The sequence below is a fragment of the Athene cunicularia genome (assembly GCF_003259725.1).
Source record: "Athene cunicularia isolate RWA chromosome 2 unlocalized genomic scaffold, athCun1 chr2_part1, whole genome shotgun sequence".
NCBI classification, from domain to species: domain Eukaryota; kingdom Metazoa; phylum Chordata; class Aves; order Strigiformes; family Strigidae; genus Athene; species Athene cunicularia.
In genome coordinates, this window is record NW_020799095.1 from 15941575 (window position 1) to 15965471 (window position 23897).

The 23897-nt window shown below is 39.6% G+C and overlaps 1 protein-coding gene across 1 annotated transcript in view; it reads right to left on the bottom strand.

Annotated features, from left to right (window-relative positions):
• CREB5 (cAMP responsive element binding protein 5) overlaps positions 1–23897 on the bottom strand; it is a 212335-nt gene that overhangs the window by 178768 nt on the left and 9670 nt on the right. The window contains exon 3 of the mRNA XM_026842837.1: positions 21158–21279. Within this exon, the coding sequence (XP_026698638.1) occupies positions 21158–21279 (122 nt within the window). The remainder of the gene's footprint in view (positions 1–21157; positions 21280–23897) is intronic.

Sequence of the window (23897 nt, forward strand, 5' to 3'; positions counted from 1 at the left end):
CAATCCTCCAGGAATTGGTTTAAACAAGCCTTTGATACCGCTAACTGAAGGCACTAGGCTTTTCAACATTATGCAAACCATTTATAATCTGTTAATAGCAAATTCACAGAGACAGAACTTTGGCATTTAAATTTGTTATATTTTATTTAAAGCTTCTTTGAAATTCTCATCATTGATTTCACTGGCATAAGTTATTGGCATCATGCATGAGTTACAGCAATGGCTGCTTGACTGCATTCAATGACCAGAACATTTTTTAGACAGAGCAGTTGGTAAAGGAGAGCAAGGATGGTAGCAACAAAACAGCCAGTGATTTTCCATTCAGGCAGTTTCAAGCAGAAAACCAGCAGGCTTAACTTTTCTGCTAAGAAGTCAAGTGAAAGTGCTGCTACCCTGGTAATAAAATGCATCGCCTAAATATTCTTTTAACCCCAACTCACTGCAGCAGCTATGTTGGGCCAGGCGGGCTAGTACTACATGGGGACTAAAACAAAATGCTGGGAAAGTTCCAGGAGTCAAGACTAACAGTGGTCTCAAAAAGCACCCAGACAGACCATCTGGTACATACAAGGGATCACAGATCTAACCAGTGGAGTGGGATGACAAGTGAACTGGTAGGAAAATAGTTCTGATCAGTGAAAATGATACAAGAAACACCAAAGTATCAAGATGGGATCAAGTTAATTGACCATATCTCCTGGGAAGCAACCACAAAGGCAAGCAAGCATGCAGCATCCACAATCATTTCAGACAATTTTAGTTGATATTTTGGGAGAGGAAAGCTAGTTTAGTCTAGATCTTGGAGCAAAAGAACTTAAAGAGAATTAGGTGCATCAGTAGGAAGCATTCAGACAAAATTAATAATATTTATTGCCATATGAATTAAAAATGTTAGGGTTTAGGAAGGTAATCAGACTGTCTACATAGAAAGCAAAAAGTTAAATATACTTCTAGCTAGGAAAAGTTCACTTCCAGTGAGTACAGCAAGGGCTACAGACAAACAGGTATTTCAAGAAAGAGTTCACTGAATCCTCAAAGATATTTCTGACATTTTGCAGTCTGGTTAAGGAGAAAAACACCGCCCTTGTCCTTCTCTGCCATGGTTTCAGCAGTTATCTTCTGCAGTGGCAGACAGGCAGGCAAAAACACTAACAAGACTAGGAGAACAAAAATGCTTGCAAAAAACAAGTTGACTGCCCACTGATGAAGGCATGTGACTTTGGTCTTAAAGCACAGCTTGCTGGAAGAAGAGATATGTTTAACAGGAAATAAACCAAATAAGCAGGCTGGTGTGGAGTTGGGACACACAGCTTCCCAGGACTGGGACAGCAGAAGAGATCAGAAAGATAACTCCTTGGACTCCAAAGGTCTTCTGCAGGTCAGGTACACCAGGAACTGCACAGCCATCCTTTTCCTCAATCTGCCACAGATCTACTGCATGACTTTGAGCAAATGACTTCACATTCTTCTGCCTTACATCTAAAACAGGATGAGAACCTTCAACAACTACAGAGTGCTTAGAAGTGACAAGAAGTGAATAGCTTTTGGAGACAACACAGTATATCTAAGAAGGCAATATAATATAGCAGTGACAGAGCAGAAGGGTTTTTTTTGGTGAGAACAACTACACAGGACTTTAGAGTACCATGCATTTGAATTTCAACCTCACAGAAATACAAGAGATCATAACCAAGATGCTTTAACCAGTACAGAAGAGAGTTATATGATTAATAAAATTAGAAAAATAGCAAGACAAAAGAACGGTTCTTTGGTGACTAGAAACAGGAGAGCAGAGAATGACATCTAAATTAGTAAAAGCAAAGAATGACTGCATGCTCAAGTCCAGATAGTATTGCAGGGTCTATTAGAAGGAGAACTAATTGTCTGCAGAAAATTTGATCCAGCTAAATCATTCCTGTCTGTACATCCAAATCTGGACACTAAAAATTGCAAGCCATTTTAGAAGAGTTGGGCTAAAAATCTTACTGAGGTTATATGGCAGTGATGTGGAGGGGGTGAATTCTCAGTATCGCTCAGTTTCTTTTTTGACTGGACTAAATGGACAAAACCACCAACCTGCACTATATTTGATAATGCTACCAGACTATCACCCAGATGTACACGCTTCCAGTCACACTAATTAAATGCAGTGTGGAGCCATCCTGAGGAAATTACCTACTGTTCCTTTAGAGTACTACATGCTTCTGAAATGCCTTGGTGAGGCCTCACTCCACCTGAGGAGACACAACACTCATTTTCTAAGTAATAAACAATTGGTCCTCTGATAATGGTGTGACCCAGACAGATGGACAACTTCATACAAGAAGGCAAAACACAGTTCAGGCAATGGAAAGCAGGAGTTTCAGCTGAGTCAGGAACAAAACTGGGCAGGCATGCATCCTTGAAGGACAACCTAGCTGCACATGGAGACCTGTTACTCTGAGTGCTCGCCTCCACACAGCAGCTTTTGCCTACAAAGTGGATTTCAGTGGGATGTTTACAACCAAAGAAACTTGATACCTGAAAGTTGAGGGGCAGAGAAGAGGGTTGGGAATGCAAGCCTGGAACAAGCAGCACCATGATCCCATTCTCCAAAGCAGCTAGATAAAAGGGTATCAGCATTAGAGAGCATATTACCCTTGGACACAATAACAACACTGCTCATTTTAAACTCACCTAAATTACAGTTAGGTTGGAAGTTACTACTACACAAGATTCAAAATACAGCTGCTGTGGACTCCAGGAATTGCTGTCTGGTTTTTCTTCATCATCAGAAGACCACAGAAAGGACTGTGCTTTGGAAATCCATTGGATCACACTGTCTAAGCATAAGGAAATAGGTTTTCCAGCAAGACAGTCCTCTGAAGATGATTCTGTGCATGTTTTAGCCTGTTTGCCAGTTCTCTAAGAAAAATTACAGTGGCAACTCCTGGTCACAGATGGTATTTTAAGACTTAAGCTGAAGATAGCTGCTAAATAGCATAACATCCATCATTCCTGGTGATTAGTATATAGGAAAATGCAATGCAACTTCTGCGTGATAGCCTGAAATCCATTTCCTAAACATCTCGTAACTGAATGCTTGAACTCATTTCAAATACGTGGCACAAATTGTCAGATTTGGGATCAAAGGCTAAAAAGCCAGTGGTGTTTGTGACTCAATGCAAAGTCTCCTTCAAAACATGGGGCACCGTTTCACACTTCTGACACACAGTTGTGCAAGGGTTTGCAAAGCTGAATCAGGTGAGTCTGGATTGCTAGAGCTGGCCCAGAATTTTGCCCACAGTTCCCTACTTTCAAAAGATCCAAACAAGAAAATTGATAAGTTTGTCTGGATTTACTAATTGTGTCCCTTGTAGTAAGACCAGAAATTTTAATCCTCCCAAGATTTATTAGGTATTGTCAGGGATGTGTATGTAAGTTTAGCATTCAGAGAAAAAAGCTATTCAAGAAAGAAAAAAAAAAAAAAAGTAAACTCTGTGAGGTTCAAAGAAAAAAAATGAATAAAGATTTGTGTGATAGTAGAGAAGATTCTTTGTTGTTCTTTTAAATGATTTGCTTGAAGACAGAAATATGATAGTCTGAATTTTAATAAGATATGGTAGAGAGTCTGTGATGTAGGGAGTCCAAAATGATTATTCTTCCTTCAAAAAAGGACAGACAACATACTACCCTACAATACTTGGTCTGTCTCTTCTTACAGTAAACATTGCTAATGCTCCTGGAGAGGGGTTGACCTTGCCAGCCAATTACATTATGCTAATTTGTCTGTTACTATAACTCCTACAGAGGCATTCACAGCTCAAAGCAGGACAGAGATTTATATTGTCTCTTCCAAGCTGCAGACTATGGACGTTAATCTCTCTCCTTCCAGTTACAACTCTACATGGCAATATCTACATGCAGCACCACTGCACATTCAAAGCAACAGTTATTGCCAGCATCATTCAACTTAAAAGACAAGACGTGGTCTGTCGTACCTTGCCCTCTTAATAACTGTCACTCTATCTAAGAAAGCATATGCTTGGTAACAGCTGTTTTCCTATGAAAACATATGGTTTCTCATATGCTTTTGAAAACACCACAGGAATGTATTCGCTTGCTAGATGCTAGTGCCGTGTCACTATATCAAGCAACAAAAATCATCGAAAGGAACTGCAGTACATTTTCTATGTTATACTTGCATATTACAAAAATACCTATTGTTTAAAAGCAATAAAAAAAATCATCCAGCTGAAAAGATTCAATGTAAAAATAAGGCTCGGTATTTAGGAGTTATATGCACTACAGTATTACTTAAAGATGGGATCAAACATTGGTCTTCTATGGACATGTAGCAAATAACATGCTTCACGCAAGCATGTTAGAGTCCCTATTGTATCAGGACAAAAATACCCTCATGAGACGTGGCTCTTCCAAGTGCCGGAAAGATCAGAAGCTTCCCTAACATCTTTCTGTTGAGATATGATAAACAGAGTATCAAAAACAACCGAGTCACAGCAGTTTATTATAAACTACTGTCCATCAAGTAAACCACAGTAATGACCTTTACATGCTTCTCTCCCTCTCTCCATAATATTTAGGGCAAGCTAAGGGTACTTGCATGGCCAGTTACATGTCAGAGGAGATAAAAAGAAGCTAACTTGTTGGGCTACTTTAATACACATGTGTCCAGTCTAGGGCCAGGCTAAACTGAAAGCTACATATTTTGGTAAATAAAATTTCCAGCTGTGGTTTTGAAACTGATTTCAACATCAATCAACATAGAAACTGACAAAAATGCAGAAAGTGTTAAAAAGACGGGGAGATTACAGGTCAGCAGGAAAACAAGAAAAATGCAAAAACGTCACTTATGAGAAGGTCTTACAGAAATTTCCCATTGTCTCTAAAAATATTTCCCCTGGGATGTTTGTAGAAAAGAAATTAAAAAATTACATTCCATTAAGTTTATGCTCTAGCACCAACATTATCAAGAAAACCACCCAGGCTTTACTGCAAGACCTTCTTAACATGCCAGTATCTCTAGGTGCTATTCCAGTACTTATATAACGCCAGAACTTTTACACCTGTGTCTTTTTGGCAGTTAAACACAGGGTCACTCCAAAAAAAACCCTCACGCTGAAATGTTAGTGTTTTATTACCTATTAACAGTGAGAGGGCACACACAGAAGTCCACGCAAATCTGTATCACTGACTTTACAATTTCCAGCAGATCATGTTGCGCTACCGGCTGCAGTTAATGGCCTGAGCCACAGTCCAACTTTTAAGAAGGTGCTTAAGCACATGATGCACAGAGGTCAGGAAAGCCAACGAACAGCAAGAACTAGTGAAACTCCTGTGACAGCTTGAGGTGCAGCCCTCAGGCATCTGGTCGGCCCCTTTCCATGGGTTACGATTCCCTCTATGCAGTCTGTGAAAAGTAACACTTGCCCGGTGGGCACATATGTCGCTATGAGGATCTAGTATTTTGCAACCTACTGGCAGATGTGCAATAAACCCATACTGACCTTCTCTCTAAAAGCAAGCAGCAACCAAAGAATTAATAAGATGCCCTGGGCATAGGAGACATAAGAAAACAAGTTGATTCCTTGTGCAACTGTTCCTTCCAGTGAGGATCTAATGCACCAGGGACAAACCTAAAAAGCCCTCCGAGGAGATTAATACAGGATGTTTCACTTGGAACGTAGGAACTGTGTCTGAAAGTGATATAAGCCAAGGAAGGGAATGGAAAGACATCTGACAAAGGACGCTTTGCAGTTAGCAAATAGATGTATGACCTTGTTAGCGTGGTTAGACACCGCAAGAAAATGATGAAATCAGCTTTCAATACTAACTTTTTAACAGCACCCAGTGCTCTCAATCCCAGAAGGTAACTGAGAAGACCTTTTGCCTAAGGTGACTCTTGCAAGCTCAAATGAATAGCAAGGTCAGAAAGGAAATAGTCCTTGTCATGAAGCCAAACAGTTCATATGTGCCATTGGTAAGTTCTGCAAAGATTCTGCATAAGAGCACAATGAAATCAGATTTGCTTTTTGCTGTACCCAGAAGAAGAAGGGAAAGAAAGGGAAGGGAAGAAAAAAAAAAAAAAAAAAAAAAAAAAAAAAAAAAAAAAAAAAAAAAAAAGAATAAAGTAAGGTACAGCCTGCCATTCACAGGTTTCATATCCTGCCAAAACCAACAGTATTCTCATTTGACTTTGATTTGTTATCCATAACTCCAGCTATGGAACTCTCCCCTAGAAAAGGAGAAGGAAGAAATGCTTGATTTACAAATACATGTCCAGTTTTTCCAAATGCATCAAAAAGCTTTGTGTGATAACAGATATTTGCATAAGGCAACAAAAATGAAATCAACTGCTTAAGATATCATACAGCACATAGCATATTAAAAATTAATAAAAATTTATAGAATTATCTTGCTCACCTACATTTCTCTTTAGATTAAGAACATTGGGTCTTCCATGAAGCCAGTTAATTTTCTGGTAATGATCAACACATGATATATTTCTGAAGTCTCCAAAATTTAATTTTCTAGTAATTTTCCAGCTGATGAACAAAAGGAAACTGCTCTTCCTGCATAATTAACTTAGCTTATACTCCTATCATTAGCAGTCTATACAAGACTATATCTGTACTATCTGTAGAACAAAGTCTCATCTATGATCTTGCTATGCATGCAGGCCAAAAAAGACATTAAAAAAAAATAAAAATAATCACACTACAGACTCCCAACAACTTCAGCAAAACTCATCTCATACTAGAAGTAACCTAAGATTACCCCATTTTACATAAGTATCTTCTCTGTATTAACCAACATTGTAAAAAGATTTAGTAAAGGGAGAGCACAGCATGAAAGCATTTTGATGCTGAAGTTTTCCAGTCAATTCAGTGGGTTTACATGAGTAAATCTGGTCCCTTTGTGAAGTTTTTAAAATTTTCCGATTGCAAGAATAAGTTCTGGTTATCTCTTTATTAACTATTACTGGCAGAAGCTTATCTGCTTGATAGGAGAGAGAAAGAGCATTTAAAATTACCAGAGTACCCCATCACTTTACATCCCAAAAGGGGTGAGGGTGTCTACCTGACACAGCTCATGGAAGCTGAAGTGACAGGGATCTGATCCAGACAGTATATATACAAACAGCAAGTTAGGTTCCTTAGCTGATCAGCTCTTTCACACTGTATTAATAGTCTTTGAACTCTGGAACAAGCAGAGATTTTCTTATTTTCTTGGAAAACATGCTGTGGTCTTAGGCTACTAATTTAATCTTGTTGGCAATATAATAGTTACGGTATAATCCCTCACATTATAAAAGTAATTGCCATAATCATAACCTACATTAAATTATTTCTTTTCCAGTGCAGCTGCAGTGCTTTCCCACTCCCAACCTGCTGTCCTATGGCTGAGGAGACAAGAAGGGGCAGAAAGCAGAGCTCACAAAACAGTACTACAGCCCATCCCTCTCCCTTGCCTAATAGCAAGTGACTCCCCATCCCAGTTAATAAAGAGCTCCTTGTCCCTCCATTATGCAGTGTAATCTTTAAAAGATTACATTCTCATTTGGGAATGAGCCAAGAGCCAGTGGGAAATTCTCTAGTAAATTGGATAGGGAGACAACAATATGAAGGGCAGCTGGATGGGAGCACATTTTTTTCAGGGCATTCCTATTCCTGGGGCCCTCCGGCATTGTTAGAAGTCTTGCAGTCTCGGCTCTTTTCACTGCTCTGTTGTCAGGATAATGCTATTCAAGAAGAAGGGGATACAGATTAGCTGGTTTGAAGATGGAATGTGAGGAAACGAATATTGAAAAGTAGTAAGAAAAGAAGGGGAAAGCCCAATTATATTTTTAAGTCTTACCACCTTACACAAAAGCAAGGGAAGAGCACTTTGTTTTAAAACACTGTATCAAGTGTATCAACTACAATAGTAAAATATGGTTTTCTTCTTCCCCAGCTGTCATCAAGAAGGCAATTTGGGTACTCCATCGCTAATAGCATATTAAGAAGTATTTTGAAAGGAACATTTCCCTCACTGCCTCTTGCCCCTTGCCTGCACCTTCCAACAGATGCACTTGCTCTGTGGAACCTACTTTCCACCCTTTCACCCCACCCTACCTGTGATCCAGGATGGAGAAAACCAAAACAACATGGGGCAGGCAGCCCTATCCCATTTATCCCTGCACATGAAAGGATGCAAGTGAATGAGAAAGGCAACTGCATTTTTGATTTTTGCTGTGCCTTTTTTTAGGGAGGGGTGGGGGGGTGGCAGTTTCATTGGCTGGTTGGTAGGTTTGAGGGGGTGGGTTCTTTGGTGGTTTTTTTAGGTTTTTTACAGATATATACACATACACACTTTTATTGTTCCTCAGAAGTACTTTCTCAAGATGTCACACAGATTTATGTATCCAAAAGACTGGATAGGTACCTCATGTTTATTTAGACAATAATGGCAAAACTACACTACCATCACAGCACCACATTTTGTTAGAAAATACAAAAATATCATGAAAATTTTTTTAAAAAGGGGAAAAAGCTATAACAAATTACTTTTTTTTAGAGGCAGATCTTTTTTATTCCTCCAGAAAAATAAGTTTTTAATCATAACATGAAATTCCAATCGTTATTCCCTTTCATGTAACGTAATTAAGTTATTTATTAGTAGTAAGTAAAAAAATAGTTGTCACAGCAGGATATCAGATTGTTTTTACCCTTAAATTACTGTTCAATCAACTACAACTTTCTTCACCTGCAGAACTCAAGTAACAACAGTTACCTATAGGCCATGGGAGGCAGTAGTTAAAATACATTAAAATGGAGGATTGTTTGCAATTTAAAATCTTAGTGTTGGGAAGTCCTGATTCAGCAAACTATCTCTATTCAGCAAACCCCTACACACATGCTTGAAGTTAACCACATGTTTAAGAGCTATTGAAGTACATGGACTTTGGCCCCATTTCAGAAAATCAGTTATATACACGTTTAACTGGCTGAGATGGATGAAGCAAAGAAAAGAAATTGGGATAAGAGAACTGTACCTGAAAAAAGATTCCAGCCAAACAATAATCCACAAAATAATAACTTATGTGCAGAGGTGTAATACACTTAATAGCTTTCCTGGTTTTCTTGAAACATGTTGGCATTCACATTTGCATGAGTTTACTGTATTGGAACAAAAAGCAGCATAAATGGAACGGAACTATGGTAATTTTGCCATCAGAGAAGCAGCAAGGGACATATACTTAGATTGCAGAGGTAAGATGAGAGTGTGATGAGAGAGAGAATGTTTTATAAAGACCACTGCAAGCAGAAACAACAACGTCCAGGCTGACTCTCCCTTTTTCAAATAAAAACTATTCTAATCCCCAACATCAACTGAGCATCTTCATGTCTCCTCTTCTCTTGTACAGCTGCATCCCCTAACATCTCAATTCAATATTAAGTGGAGAAACTAACTCAATTTTCCTGGGTTGGAGGGGTGGTGGGGAGAAAAGGAAATTATACTTTCACACTCCTCTATCTCTGTTTATCCAGTTCTGCTAACAAGTACATCACAGGAATATTTTAACACCCCACTTGTCAGAAAACAAAGAGCTGCCTTTTTAATGTCCGCCTCGTGTGAGTGCTGTTCTTTGTTTCATTCATCTTTCTCTCTCACTTTTACAGCCTCATGGTTCAAGTCCAGTCCCACAGCCCCCTTCAGCTTTCTTCATGTCTGTGTAATGCTACCTTTCCTCTTCTTCTGCGTGGATTTTCCTTTCCATTTTCCCCACCAAGCCTGACCCGGGGTAAGAATAAGTCCTTTACATAAGTGAAAATGAAAGGTACTTTTTTATTTTGTTCCTTTCTCCCCTTCATCAACCCATACTTTCCAGTCTTCCTCCTTTCTCTCTCCCCTCTACCCCATAAAGTGTTAGGACCTCAGGGAGGACTCTCCCAATGCAAACGAGAAGGGACTGGCAATGTACCTTATTTTTCTTTCTATCTTGATAGGAAAAAAAGAAGATAGGACTGGGGTAAAAATAAGCTTCCAGATAGGAGCCCAGTCTGCAGATGAGGCTGCTTTTACCTTTTCTTCTAGGTGCCATTCCTCAGTGACAGTGATGAAGGCAAAAGCCAGCTCCCTTTCTGTGCCTACTTTGAATTTCCCTGTGCTTTGAGAAGCCCACAAACAGTGAGAAAATACCATCCCCACCTCAGGTCAGGGAGGAAGGGGAGGAAGAGCAAATAACTCTTAACTGCAGGAAGGGAAGCCACACTGCCCACAGACACACACATACTTTAATCTCTGTTGAGGAGCAGCTCAGAGACCTACTTAACTACCGACCATAGGGTACTTCTAGCTTATTGAAAGGTGCTGTGGCATGGAAGTCAGGCACTTCCATTATCACAGGCATTACACTTAGAAACTACACAGCTTAAGAGTTTGACATTGTATCTTAATGGTTTTTTTACTGCAGTTCCTTTTGCAGATGTCTTTTATTTAGAAAAGGAATTTCTAACCTTTAATAATAAATACGGGAGCAAGCTACAACTAATGAAAAGGGAGAACACAGGGTTTACACAACAAGCCAACAAATTTCCCTAAACACTACATTGCACAGTTTTACTGAGGCTCACAGAAAAATCAGCAAAACCTTCAGAAAACAAATTTCCAAATAAAAACTAGGACAAAATCAAAAGGGGTAGTAGCCATTTTCTGGAATTCCAAAGAAAGAAAAAAAAAACTTCTCAAGCTCACAACAATTTTCCTATCCCCATTAAGCACACTTTTCCATCAAGAGTTCTCTTAATAATAGTATGCTACAAATGATCATTAGGCAGGAAAAACAGATCAGGGCAAGGATAACAAAGATGAAAAGAAAACTGCTGAGAGTTCACCTCTGATGTTTATTTTGAGGCACACTTAAGATTCAAGTTGGACTATTCTAATTGTATTCAAAGATTTAGTTCTCTTAAGAACATAAACAAAACTAGCAAGGGCCATCAGCCAGAATAAAGCTTTTCTCATAATCATAGAGTAAGGTCAGCTTTTATTTATTCTTTTATACGACAATCTCAACTCCTCTCTGTTGACTTTTTAATTTTTAAAAAATGAGAAAATAAAGTTTCTTAAGACTAATGGCCTATTTCTGCAGGGGCAGCTGTTTTAGCATACTCACATATTTTCTATCTTCTTTTGGCTGTGCTTTCCTTATCAAGTATCTTAAAGCTTTTACACCTAATCTAGGTTAGCACGCTCTGGTTAGCAGCTTGTATCCATTGAAAGGCAAGGCAATAATCCATCTAGGTTTAGGGCATTTTCATAGAACTGATGCAGAGCTGTGTCAATTTTAATGTCATGCTATGGAGAGTGCATGCAGCTCTCTCCACTTTAGAGGATTAAAAGTGACCTCTCTTACCAAAATCAATAAGGGCAGCTTGCTGTGACTAATAGGTTGTAGAAATTCAAAAGAGACGGTTTGTAACACTGAGTTCATTCTCCCTGTGTCTCTCCCCACCCAGCCTCAGACTGGCTGGCAGAGCTGCACTTTGACATGTACATTCACATGGCGAACCAATGTCTGTTCCCTTCCCAGGGACCAGACTGAGCCACACACATACACACATTTCAGGGGAGAAAACAAGATGATATTTATTTGGTAAGAGAGGACTTGGCAGCTTCTGTAGACAAGCACGTAAGAGAGAAACTAGAATAAGGAAACAGTTAAAATGTACAATTTTTTTTCTCCCTAGTATGGGTTTTAAAAGGCCTTATTTTTACGTATTATCAGGACATGAACCAAGTACCCAGATACTTCACATCTTCTCAAGACCACAGGGTTTGTTTTTTTTCCAGGCTCTGACTAAAGGCTTTTCTCCCTTCAGATCTTTGCTTAGTTGTAATAGGCTAAAAATTTAAATTCCATTAAAGTCAATGGAACTGCCCCAGAGATGTATGAGGCTATACATCCAACTATAGCATTCATTAACTGCCGTGGCATGTGGTCAGTTGTTCTGCCTTCTTTCTTTTCTCCACTACTCCTTTTGTTACTCCAAAGTACTTCAGATTTAACAGTCAAGTTTGGGGGCTTTTAGAAATAGAGTAATTTTGTACAGTACTGGAAACAGGTCATGCTACAGAGTGCACACAACTGGTGTAAAGCAAGTTTTCGGTTTTTCGGTTTCACATTTTATAAGACTAAAGAATACCAGCAACTCAGATCAGGATCTCCTACCTTATGGCGAAAACACCCTTACTCTCCTGAATGCCTCTAATTTCCAATTTATTTTGCTAGAGGTACAAATTAAAAATCCTTACCCATGGTTCATAGCCTGTGGACATTTTCTCCGCATAACAATCACCATCATTGTCTTTATGCCAAAAAAACAAGACTTGCCTTGAGGGAGCAAGGGAGAAAAGGGGCTGAAGTGGTGGGAGGAACCCAACTGTAAAGGTTTAGGAGTCCCTACGGAGGTTTATAAATAGACGACTGCCATGTGCAAATCGTGAAAGAAACTCAGTCAGCAAAAGAGCTGTTGCTGTTTTGAAATCTTCTAACTATGTCTATTTAGGCAGTAGACAGAGTTATAAACAAACAATAAATCAAGAAAATATTAGCATTTGAATTTTGGCAAGATAATAAAACATGTAGGGGTATAATCAGCAAATAATAGGAAAGATCTGCAAGCGAACCCACCAATTAATGATAAATAGGACTTGGCACAGAATAACTTCACCAATGTGGATCTCATTAGATGGCCGTGGAACCTGTTCCCGCAGCAGCCCTCTCTGAGTGAGGGAAAGGTGAGGTAACCAAAATGTCAGCACACCCACCCCCTCACAGCTCTCGGGCTCCAGGATTGTAACCACCTGGGTCAAAATGACAACCTTATGCTGCCGTGAAGGCCATGCCATGGTTCAGTCTTTAACCGACGGGTTTCCTCATCTCAGCTTTTGGACCTTTTCTCTGCAACTCCATCTCAACAAAGGCAACCAAAACCATGCAGCTTTGCTCTCTCTGGAGAAAGAGAATCCCTCTCTCCTCTGTTCATCTTGCTTTATTAACGATACCTCTTAAAGAGGGAAATGCCCCCAAGCAAGCGATACCACTTAAACAGATAAACAGATTGCACACCAGGCAGAGGGAAGAGAGAGGGGGAAGAAACCCTGCCTTATTAGACTAGAAACAGACACACCATATTAATACAAAGAATCAGCATATGGTTCTAATAGGCTTTCTTAAAATGATTTATCAGCTGTGATTAAGCCCTCGACCAGCATGTCTATCTTCATAAATAAAGTAAAAGTGCACCTTGCTCTGAAATATATCAGCAGTATCTTATTACCTACCCAACCATATAGGCTGCAGTCCACTCTGGGGAGCAAAGAGCTCGTGTTTAATAGCAGAATGTGTGCTCTAAAGAGATTGCCAAGATTTAGGGGCTTTACCTAAGAGATAGACTTATAAAAAAATCCACTACAGGGAAGGTTTATCCCTTCATCATGTGTCATCCGGTCCATGCTGCTGAAATCTGAACTGGTAACAAGAAAGCTGTGCCATTAAAAACAGCCATAGGAAGACCATGGCAAAATGCACAACTATTCCATGTTGCTGTGAAAGAAATGTCAGAATGAAATCAGGCAGGCCTCCTTTTTTCGGGGTAGCCAAAATATACAAAACACAACAAAAACCCAAACATTACAAGCGGGTGACTCAACTTCTTTGGGAAAGAGACAATAAGAAGCAGAAGGAAAGAGGACTGTCCTGACTGAGCTCTGCAGAATGATTCATCAGCTGGAATTCAGAAGAACATGGAAGGATTATGGTTAGGGAGCTTTAGCTCAATCAAAAACGTATGCCCTCAAGAATTGCCTTTCTGCATGATATAGGCACTTACTGCTGGAAAAACATTCAGGTTTTCTCTCAGAGTATGAGGATCTAAATCCATAAATCCATTCAAATACAGGCCATTGCTACAGAAGAAGATAAGACAGACCTGCCTGCCAGCAGAAGATAAAATGTTGTACCAGCAGCAACAAGCCTAAATTAAAGCCTATTCCTCTGAATGTTTCTGCAAGGTCATGTTATGAACTCTGTTGTCTTGACAGCTTTTCTGCACTGTTAGGCAGAAAGTGTCCCTTTTGTAACACGGTTCAGTGGGGTAACTAAGCGCCTGGACATCGATACACACTCGAAACAGGACTCACGGAGTCTGGGGACTGAAGTGACAACTGCAGAATTGCCATATAAAATATAACACACCACCACATGTCTACCATGAAAGATCTGCAAGAAAAGCAGTTAAAATCCAGCAAGCCTACCCATCTGGAGAGAGGAGCAGAGCATTCTTCCTGTCTTTAGCAACACTGAACAACAGCTGATAAATCTTTAACACACATGGTTTGTGGGATGCCCTATGCTGAGACCGAGGAGATATGGAATCAATCCGAGGCTCTGCCACAGACTTCCTGTGCAATTTTCAGCACATCACTTGAGCCCAGACCCTTTGTGGTAGCTCACTGATTCACTCCTGCTTTAGTTCAGTGACAGCAAGGCACCAAAATGCCTTTGAAGGTGTCTATCGATCTTTTGGGGCCACACTGCTAAAGGAACCAAAAGAGGCAGAAAGCCACTTGCTTGGCAGAACAGTGGAGAGGACCCAGCTCTCCTGCAATTCTCACGCCACATCTGTGATTCCTTCAAGAGGTTGGTGTCTTACTACGAAGGAGATTTGGAAAACAACATCCTCTGGAATCTGCTTTTCTTTAGAAAATAACAGACAAAGCATTTCCCTTCTCCACAGGAGTGCTGCAAAAGTTAATTATTAAGAAAAAGGGGGTTTTATAAACCAACAGTGAGCCCATAAAGCAGATCAATAACCTGATGCAATTAATGCATATGAAATCTCAGAATAACCCATTGGAAAAACTCATACAGAGTTATAACGTACCTTTACAGTACTTCAGTGTGACACCCAGAAGAAATGCTATGCTGTGAAGATGCTCACATCTTCAAACATACAGATGTTATATTTAGAGTATAGGAACTATTACACAGAAATCTTTAATGTGGGGTGGCATTTTGGACTTTGAACTTAAGAGTTTTGAGCTATCACCTTGACAACAGCTTAACTGATTGATAAAGTAACAGCTTGAAGTTATTACAATACCTACAACAGTACCCTGGCCCTTAAGCATTATATTAACACAAATCATTCCTAGTCTTATTTTGCATCTGCTATAACATACTCACCATATAAAATACTCAATCTCAGTGGGAGAATAAGAAGTCAGAGGGACCTCTGACTTGAAAAAATATGAACGTTCTTACATCATGTTTAGACAAATGCAGGGGGAATGCATCTATGTGTATTTTATGATTTCATAATTAAAAAAAAAAAAAAAAAGTAAGCATTTAAACATAGGCCTTTGCTTTCTTCTGCTGTACAGTCTGTCAGTCAATGAGTCAAAGGTGCTCCAGGAGCAGGCTTATGAGTTTGTGGTTTGTGTTACTTCGTAAGTGAAATTCAGCTGTTTCAGAGCACTTGCCTCTGAAATGTCTACCAACACACTATTCTTCTCAATGACACCACTGGAGTTTCAGAATATTCACAAGGGAAAACTGGAGCTAAGGTGATTGCTGTAAAAGCAGGACACATACTCAGGAGTCATACTGGTCTACACCAGCGCACTGCAGCACTGACACCACCTCCCCCCACAAGACCATACTTAAAAGGAAAATGAATCTGCAGGTCTCCTGTCCTGCATTATTAGAATACTGGATAAAAAAAATGCATACATATTCTTGAAACAAAGCTCTGTGCTGCACATTAACCATGTGAGGGGGTCGAAGTTAGGCGAGTGCACTCCTTGAGAGGATAGCTGTTTTTCATAAATGACCAGTGCTGAATTTGTCATCCATCAGCCCAGCCAACCACCACAATGAACCTTACATCCCTGTTCTTCTCTTTTACCAACAGACTGCATTGCCAACATTACTATATAACCTATTACTACTTCAGTATAGGCTTCTAAACCACAAACACTTATACAGCATGCTTTATCAACATGAGTATTTTTTCTTTTCATATATGGGTACAATATCACCCTTTCCTGCCTAAGGGTCCCGTTTACTGCACTGCTGGTTTCAGCTACTGCATTGTCAACAATTAAACATAGGAGTGAACTTTCTGCTTTAATGGAATTATGGACCAGATTAAAACAAGCTATGAAGTGTCTTCTGATATCCAATCAACACAGCTCTTCCAGCTTCTCCTACTGGGAAAGTCAGATTTCAAAATGGCATCTTTTGCAAATGAGCAGCATGTCTCCCAGGGCTTGCCTCTCCCACCATTGACATAAGCAAACACTATCAGGCCCTTTTTTGGTTGGTTAATTTAAAATAAGCCTCCAAAACAGAAAAGCATCAGCAAATCCCACCAAGTTTGTGCAACACAAAATATCCTTATTAGACACTGTTATTCCATCAAATTTAGGAGCATTGATTTGGTATTTACTTTTTCCCTCCTCACTGCAATGTAAGAAGTTTCCTTTAAAAAAATATTTAAATCAAGCAAAGCCCATCATGTTTTTGCTGCATACTTTTCAGAAGACAGAGGGCAAAACCTCTGAACCAAGTATACATTGCATAAAATTCAAACAAGGTGTGAAATTTAAGTTAAATTTTTCACCAAACTGCATTGCTCAAGGGACAAATTTTGTCATTTCCAGCTTGCCTTGTACTAAATCATCTTCCCCATGCTCATAGGATACAGCACAGAGCAATGACATTCAGAAAATACTTGCAGGAAATTCTCTTCTGGATACTAGAGGGTCACTGAGTTCAGCATGAAATGGTGAGGTGGTGTAAGCGACACAAGTGCATTTTATCTATCTCCTTGTGCCGATACACAGAAATATATACAAGGTAGAATGAGAACTTAGAAGGTACAAAGCAAATTTATGCCTTTCGAATATGCATCAGACTGTAGCATCATCCCTTGCTTAACACAACTAAATTGGACATTCAGGCTTTTTAATAATTCTGTAGACTGAACTTATTCAACCACCAAATGCTCTGTATTTATTTTTGTTCTTTTTCTTTACTGGACTACTTCAATTTTCTGATACTCTTCTAGCAGTGAGGTGTCTGCAGGACAGTATATTTAGAACAGGAATATTAAGACATGTAGAGGACTTGCTGGCCACAAGCTTCCTGAACTGACACTGAACAACCACATTAAAACCAAACTGTATTTGAGAATAGCTGCTTTCTTGCCTTATCTGCATAGTTTACATATTATCTTGCAGCACTGAACACTGGTTAGAAGATATCAAAGTTGCAGGATAAGCCTTAGGAAGTGATGCATACAAATTCTAGCATAAGCAGACCGTGATTTTAAAAATGCCCTTGTGTTTAAAATATTCAACTCACTATTTCTAAATACTACTTAAGGTGCTACACTGAGCATATTTCCACTCCTTCTCATTTCATGCTTGGGGGTCAGGCTAGCTGCATTTTAATGAATCAGGTCCAATTAGTTATTCAGAAAGAGATTCTTCCCATCTTTGACATTATCCTCTCAAGACCCAAGCTCAATGCTCAAAACAAGATGCAACAGCAGGGTCTCTCCAGTAGCAGCAAAGGTCATCTGTTTGCAAGTATAACCCATTACAAACGCTTTGGATACTTGACGCTCCAAGCACTGTAAACCTAAAACCTGCAGCTAGTAGGCTAAGATGGTCATCTGATCTTCCAGTGCTACCTGCCTTGTTGATTTGGTTTGCAGATTCTGCCTGGGGCCAAGATGTCAATTGCGGCCTGCCTCAAGCTTCCAAAAGCTTTAATATTTACACTTTTGCATGTAGAAATATAGTATAGGTATGCTTTTACCTGTGCTAATTTTAGTGGTAAATTTGGCAGGTAGGATGCTTATGTCAGGAAGGGTGCTGTCAAGAGGATGCAAAAAGCCTCTTTCTCATATGCTTATCAATATGCTTATTGCTGATCTACAGCATCCTTTGCATATAGGAAGTAGGCCTTTCTCAAGCAGAGACTTCAGCTAATATTTGGTGGTATAGACAACAGAGGAGCCAAAACAAACTGACAGCCTCCCATTTTATAATTTTCTCAGTTCAGGTCCTGGTGGTCATCATCATTACTACTACTTGAGCCCACTCAGTCCCCAAGCAAAGGTTAACCCATGTATATTTTAAGAGATGGTCCTTGACAGATGAGCTTACAATCATAAGAAGTATCAAGTATGGGAGGCAGAAAGAGACCCTGCTCCCACTTTACACATAAGCAACTATGGCAGAAACATGTTAAGTGATTTGTTACTAAATAAGCAGCTGAGATATTAATGCAAGTGCTTTCCCCTCAATAATACTACCTTTACAAAAAAAGGTACACATGATATTCCTAAAACTGTGCACTCATCGCTTCACAGCTAATTTGGAATGTCACCAGTCCACATAATCATCTTAATCACAATAAATTCTCATGGATTATCCATGGGGTCCCACTCAGAAAAGAAAAGAAAGAAAGAAAGAAAGAAAGAAAGAAAGAAAGAAAGAAAGAAAGAAAGAAAGAAAGAAAGAAAGAAAGAAAGAAAGAAAGAAGCTAATTGAACTTTATTCTTTGAGTTTTGAAATGATAACTCTCAAGGATTTAAAAAAAGGTGTTTTTTTCTCTTACAAGATTTCAGTGTCAAGCTGTGTGCTAAGCCTTCCATGAAGCTAGTCTTAGTCTCCAAGTGTTGGTAGGTCTGTTAGGACAACGCTACATTGCACTCATATTCCAGGGACAGGCTCTTAAAAGCTTTTTGTTAGCGAAAGCTGCAGCCGAGGAGTCCCTTTCTGTCGTGGCCTTTGCCTCTTGCATTTGCGTAAAGCCCTACTGGGGCCTGCTTCAGATTCCTATCTGACAGTCAGTCGGTAATGTAAGAATGAACATACAGCAGACTAATTGGAAACACAGAGCAAATGTTACAGGTTAGATAGCTAGTGGAACTTTTGCCTTTTTGTTGTTGTTGTTTCTTTTATTCACCCCCTCTTTTTTTTTTTTTCCCCCATGCTTTCCCTCCTCCTATCATTCATTTGATCCCTGGAGATCACCAATGGCAGCTGCAGGGGTTGGTAGGAGAAGGGTAGAAAAAGATTTCCAGAGGACACTAAACAACTGGAATTATCAGGTAACTTTATGCCCTTGTCTAGGTTCTAATCAGACTGTGCAGCTATCCCTTGTAAACTGAAACGGACTCTGCAACATCAAGCATTGCAATTTGTAGCTAACTGCACAGAAGTCCACAACTGTAGATTTCTCCTCATCTCGTACTCCTCCAAAACAAACACCATGCAGAAAGAACTGCTTCTTTAATTCACAAAGAAGTAGGAATGTACAGAAATGTTCTCCTTGATGCTTATAAAGATTCCCCTCTACAGCACATAAACCACAAAGTTTTAACAAGCTAAATCTGAAATTAGACACATTTATCCCATTACATGTCTGTTTTCTAACATTCATCCTGCACACAAAGTTGTGAGGGTCAGTCTGGGCTCTTTCTCAATCCTTGACCAAAACTTGGGACTCTCTCACATTTGGACGCTCTTTTCCCTTGTTCAACATACCACACTGCAGCCTCTCCTCTCTTCTCTATCTGTCCCAGTCTCTTCTCTTATGAGCCACAAATAAACCATCCCTAGACTCCCTTCCCTATAAGCCAAAACCAAACCACTCCTAGACTCTTTCCCCATATTCATTCTACAAGCCTCGTCTCCTGCTCTGCACATCAGCAATCAGCTTTACCTCTTTTTTCCAAACAGTCCTCTTAGGCCTTTACTTTGCAGACCTCAAGATCCCTAAATGCTGCTACCTCCAAGATTTCACAAAGCCCAGCAGCACACACATGCCTCTCATATATGAATTTTGAGGTGGACAGCAATCACAATAGGCAAAACAAATGACACAATGCATCAGCTATAAAAAACAGTTACCTATAGAGGAAGCCCTTGCAATTGGAGGCACAGGCACTCCAAAAGGCAAATCAATGCTGAGGCAAGCTAAGAAGGGCCCTCTGGCTTTAGCATCACAGCTGCTTCATGGCCACCTTTTCCTACTTTTAGTCTATGGTGTCGGTTAATGTTCAAATTACACAAGTAGAGATTACTGTAAGAACTAAGCCAAACACAGTGTTCAATAACTGGGGAACTCCTACAACAGGGGACACATTACCTAAGAATTTCCAAGAGCTGCAGAAATGGAAGAAGGGAAGAGAAAGGCACAAAAGGGAACATTGTGAAGGGGAGGCACTGGGCAGGTTGTTGGAGGGCTGCAGGGAGCAATATGCTCCTGTAGGAAGCCCCATATTACTCATGTGTTTTAGTTCTCAAAAACAACCAGAACTTTGGATGCTTATTTGAAAAGTTAAAATTTCATGCATTACCTCTTGCTGGCCTCTGTAGTGCATTAAGCTCTTTTACAATTCCTTGAGAATTTTAACAGCTCTTTAGGATCCCTCAAATCACTCTAACAATCTTTACGCACGGGAGTACACTTAACCCCATGCAAAGTGGCCTATATAATTCAACCTAAACTTACAAATACTGAGACTAAAAGAATAGTAATTGGAAATGAGATATGTTATCTACTAGGTATTACAAGTTTCCCCCTTCAACATGAATACTTTAATAGAAATACAGAAACACGATAAAGCTGGTAATGATGACAAATCCAGGGGCCCGTTGTGATGCAGAGGAAAGAGCAAAACTTCTTTCTGTGTGTGTATGTAAAGTAAATGCCTTCTCATAACCCACATTTCCCTATAAGGTATTTGAGCTAGTTTGAAACCCTTACTTCAAAGATGATACACTTTTCCCAAGCCTCTCCCTCAAGAGGTGTGTGGTTTGTGTTATAGTTTATTTTAAAGTAAAGACTTGGAATCAAACCCTGGCAAACATAGTATCACACTTTTGGACATTTAATGCTGATTTTTTGTTGGTTTGGGCTTTTTTTTTTTTTTTCCAATTGTTTCAGTACTTTAAAAAGCATATCACAAGTTACAGTTTCACCTAGTTTCTAATCAAAAGGTTACTACAGGTACTGACTGCTTTCGCACAGTGTCCTTCAGTGTTTCAAGGAACCAAAGGGGGAGGAAGAGTTTGAGGTGCTCACACTCACCCTTTTGTTGTTTTCTTCTTCTTGTGCCTTCCTAAACTCGTGCTCTAGGGAGCAATCGATGTCGTTGAAGAGGCCCACTTCCTCACAGTTCTTCAGAAAGCGTGTTGGTGTAGGAGTCTGATCTGAGAATATGACAAGAGATGATCATTGGTATTTAATATTAAAATGAAAGGAGATGGAGACACTTAAATAGTCTTCCTGGAAAAGAGAGGTTCTAACTAACCTCTCCATGCCTTCCCACACCTACCACACCATCATTAAAACCAAACCACACAGCACTGAATTTCAACACTATGCACTACAGACAGCCAGTGCTTGCTAACAGTGTCCGAAAACAGGCAGCAGTCATCATTCAACCAGAAAGACAACCGGCCAGGTTTTCACAGGTCACATAACACAAGTGCATATCCTTCACGTGTGTGTAAATGGTCATTATAACTGTCTCTAAACCTCCAATAATAGGTGCATGTAAAACAACACACAGTGCACATCATAATGCACAGCACACAGGTAACTGCTGCAGATATGCATCAGTTAACACCTTCAAGTGCTTGAATACCACCTCAAACATACATACACTTTGCAAAACACATGAAGCTAGCCACAGCAAGAAGTTCTGCTCCTAACACAATTTTTCAAGGAGGAGCAAAACGACATTTAGGAAAGCTATGAAATTTTAAAACTTTGACCGCAAAGAAGCATCCTTATGTGTTTTAGACCTAAAAGTATTGATAATACATAGAAACCACAAGATCTAGAGTCAAAAGATTTTTAATACACGCCTTCATCTCTAGGAATTTTTTGTGCTCTCAGAAATAATTTTGGGAAGGACAGGATTCTCTTTAATGCCACAGGGCGGAGGGGCTCAAGAAGGTACGAGGTTTCCAGCTGCCCTTTCAAAAGTCTGCGAGACAGACAAGCTAAATTGCCCTGTAGACTGTAGTTTCAGTGATGACCTTGGCTAGTCTTTCTTCAGGAAGTGAAAAAAAAAAAAAAAATCAAGCCCAAACTTGGGAACCAAGGACTTCTCAGAGGTCAGCTCTGAGGCACCTCCATTCATTCTGAGGCAAGTTCTTAACTATTCCACCTTAGCTTCCCCTTTGTCCCCCCAAAATTACAATACAGAACCATATTAACAAAATCAGGGGAGAGTCCATATGGTTCTAAGAGCTTTACACACATTTGAAATAAATAAATACTCTCTTGCATGTTAGTTTCTTCTTCCCAAGCCCCCACTGCAACTCAAGTTGCTTTGTACCTAATTTTATGGAAAGACTGGACTCACTCTCTTCAAAAACAATCTTCTGCACAGTCATTGACAACTACCCCATGGTTTGAAATTCATTCCATAAAGAATAAAAACTCTGTCATACTAATCCCTGTTGCCCATAACAGACCAGTTCTGACCTCAGAAAAAAAGCTTCCCACTTCAGTGAGTTCTGAAGAAAAATTTAATTTCTTGAACCTAGATAAGATGGGTCAAGTTCTAATATCTGCCTCTTACAGGGAACTTTATGTGATCAGCAGAGAAACACAGAGCAATCCCTAAACAAAAAGGCCGCACAAAACCAATCCATACAAAAGGAAATGCAGTTTTCACTTGGAATCTAGGGGGGAGGATCAGCCTCCTCCATTATAAAGCCAGCTGAAGCCAATTTCCACCTGTATCAGGTGTGGTTCTACAGATTAGACCTTCTCAAGTAATCCAAGGGCAAACACACTCATTTACATTTATATTTCTGATGTAACATGTTGATGTAACATAAAAAGCAAGTCCTTAATGTTAAAATTCTGCTTTATTTCCTTTGGCTTGAGCATCCTACTTGTGATTTTAAAGGAAACAAAACTCAAGTGTTTGGGAATGCACACATATTTATCTATTAGTTTTCACAGCTAACTACCGTATTAGCAGAGTCAGAAACATAAGACTTTCCAAGAATCTTGCAAGAACTCAGCACAAGATGCTGAATCAACGAGGTGCTGACACTGATGGGGAGCTGAGGACACTCAGCACTGCACAGGTCCATATTCTAAATAAGCAGTGCCAAACTAATCTCTAGGGTAACCTCACCGAACTCAGTTGATTTACACCAGGCTTGTCTTTGGCCCTTGCACTAGAGTTTGTAGTGTAAATTAACTGCACTAAAAAGCAGGAGAAATAGATTTTATTTCCAAAAAGGATTAAATATTACTTTAGTGAACAACAAGAATGCTTTGTAGAAAAACCAAGATAATCATTGCCAAGCTTTCCTGCACATAAAGGGCATGTTAGTATTTGAATGTGAGGCAAATACAGGAAGTGTTTTGTTTTCAGAAGTGGTATATCCATATCAAATAAGCAAGGTACCAATTTCATGACCAAGATGAGAAACTTCATAAAGAAGTTGATTGCACCACTTCCACTAAAATCAAAAGTCCTAAGTATTTTTTCAGAGTTGCCTGAGCCCACAATTTGGGAAGCAGGGGAGAAGAGAATACACAAACATAGATAAGATCTTATTTTCCATCAAAGTTCACAGCTGATCCAGAAATCAGGCATTACTACAACCAAGGTCAGAAGCAACTTAATGGGTAACAAGGTGGTGATCAGGCACATGCAGCTGAAGCTGCTGATCTGTTCAGCATCTATTCCATGAATGTTAGACAAACACACACACACACACAAATTTATCTCAGCGAAGTAAATCCATTTTAACAGAGAAAACAAGTAACCCAGTGCAAGAATACACAAAGGCCTCAT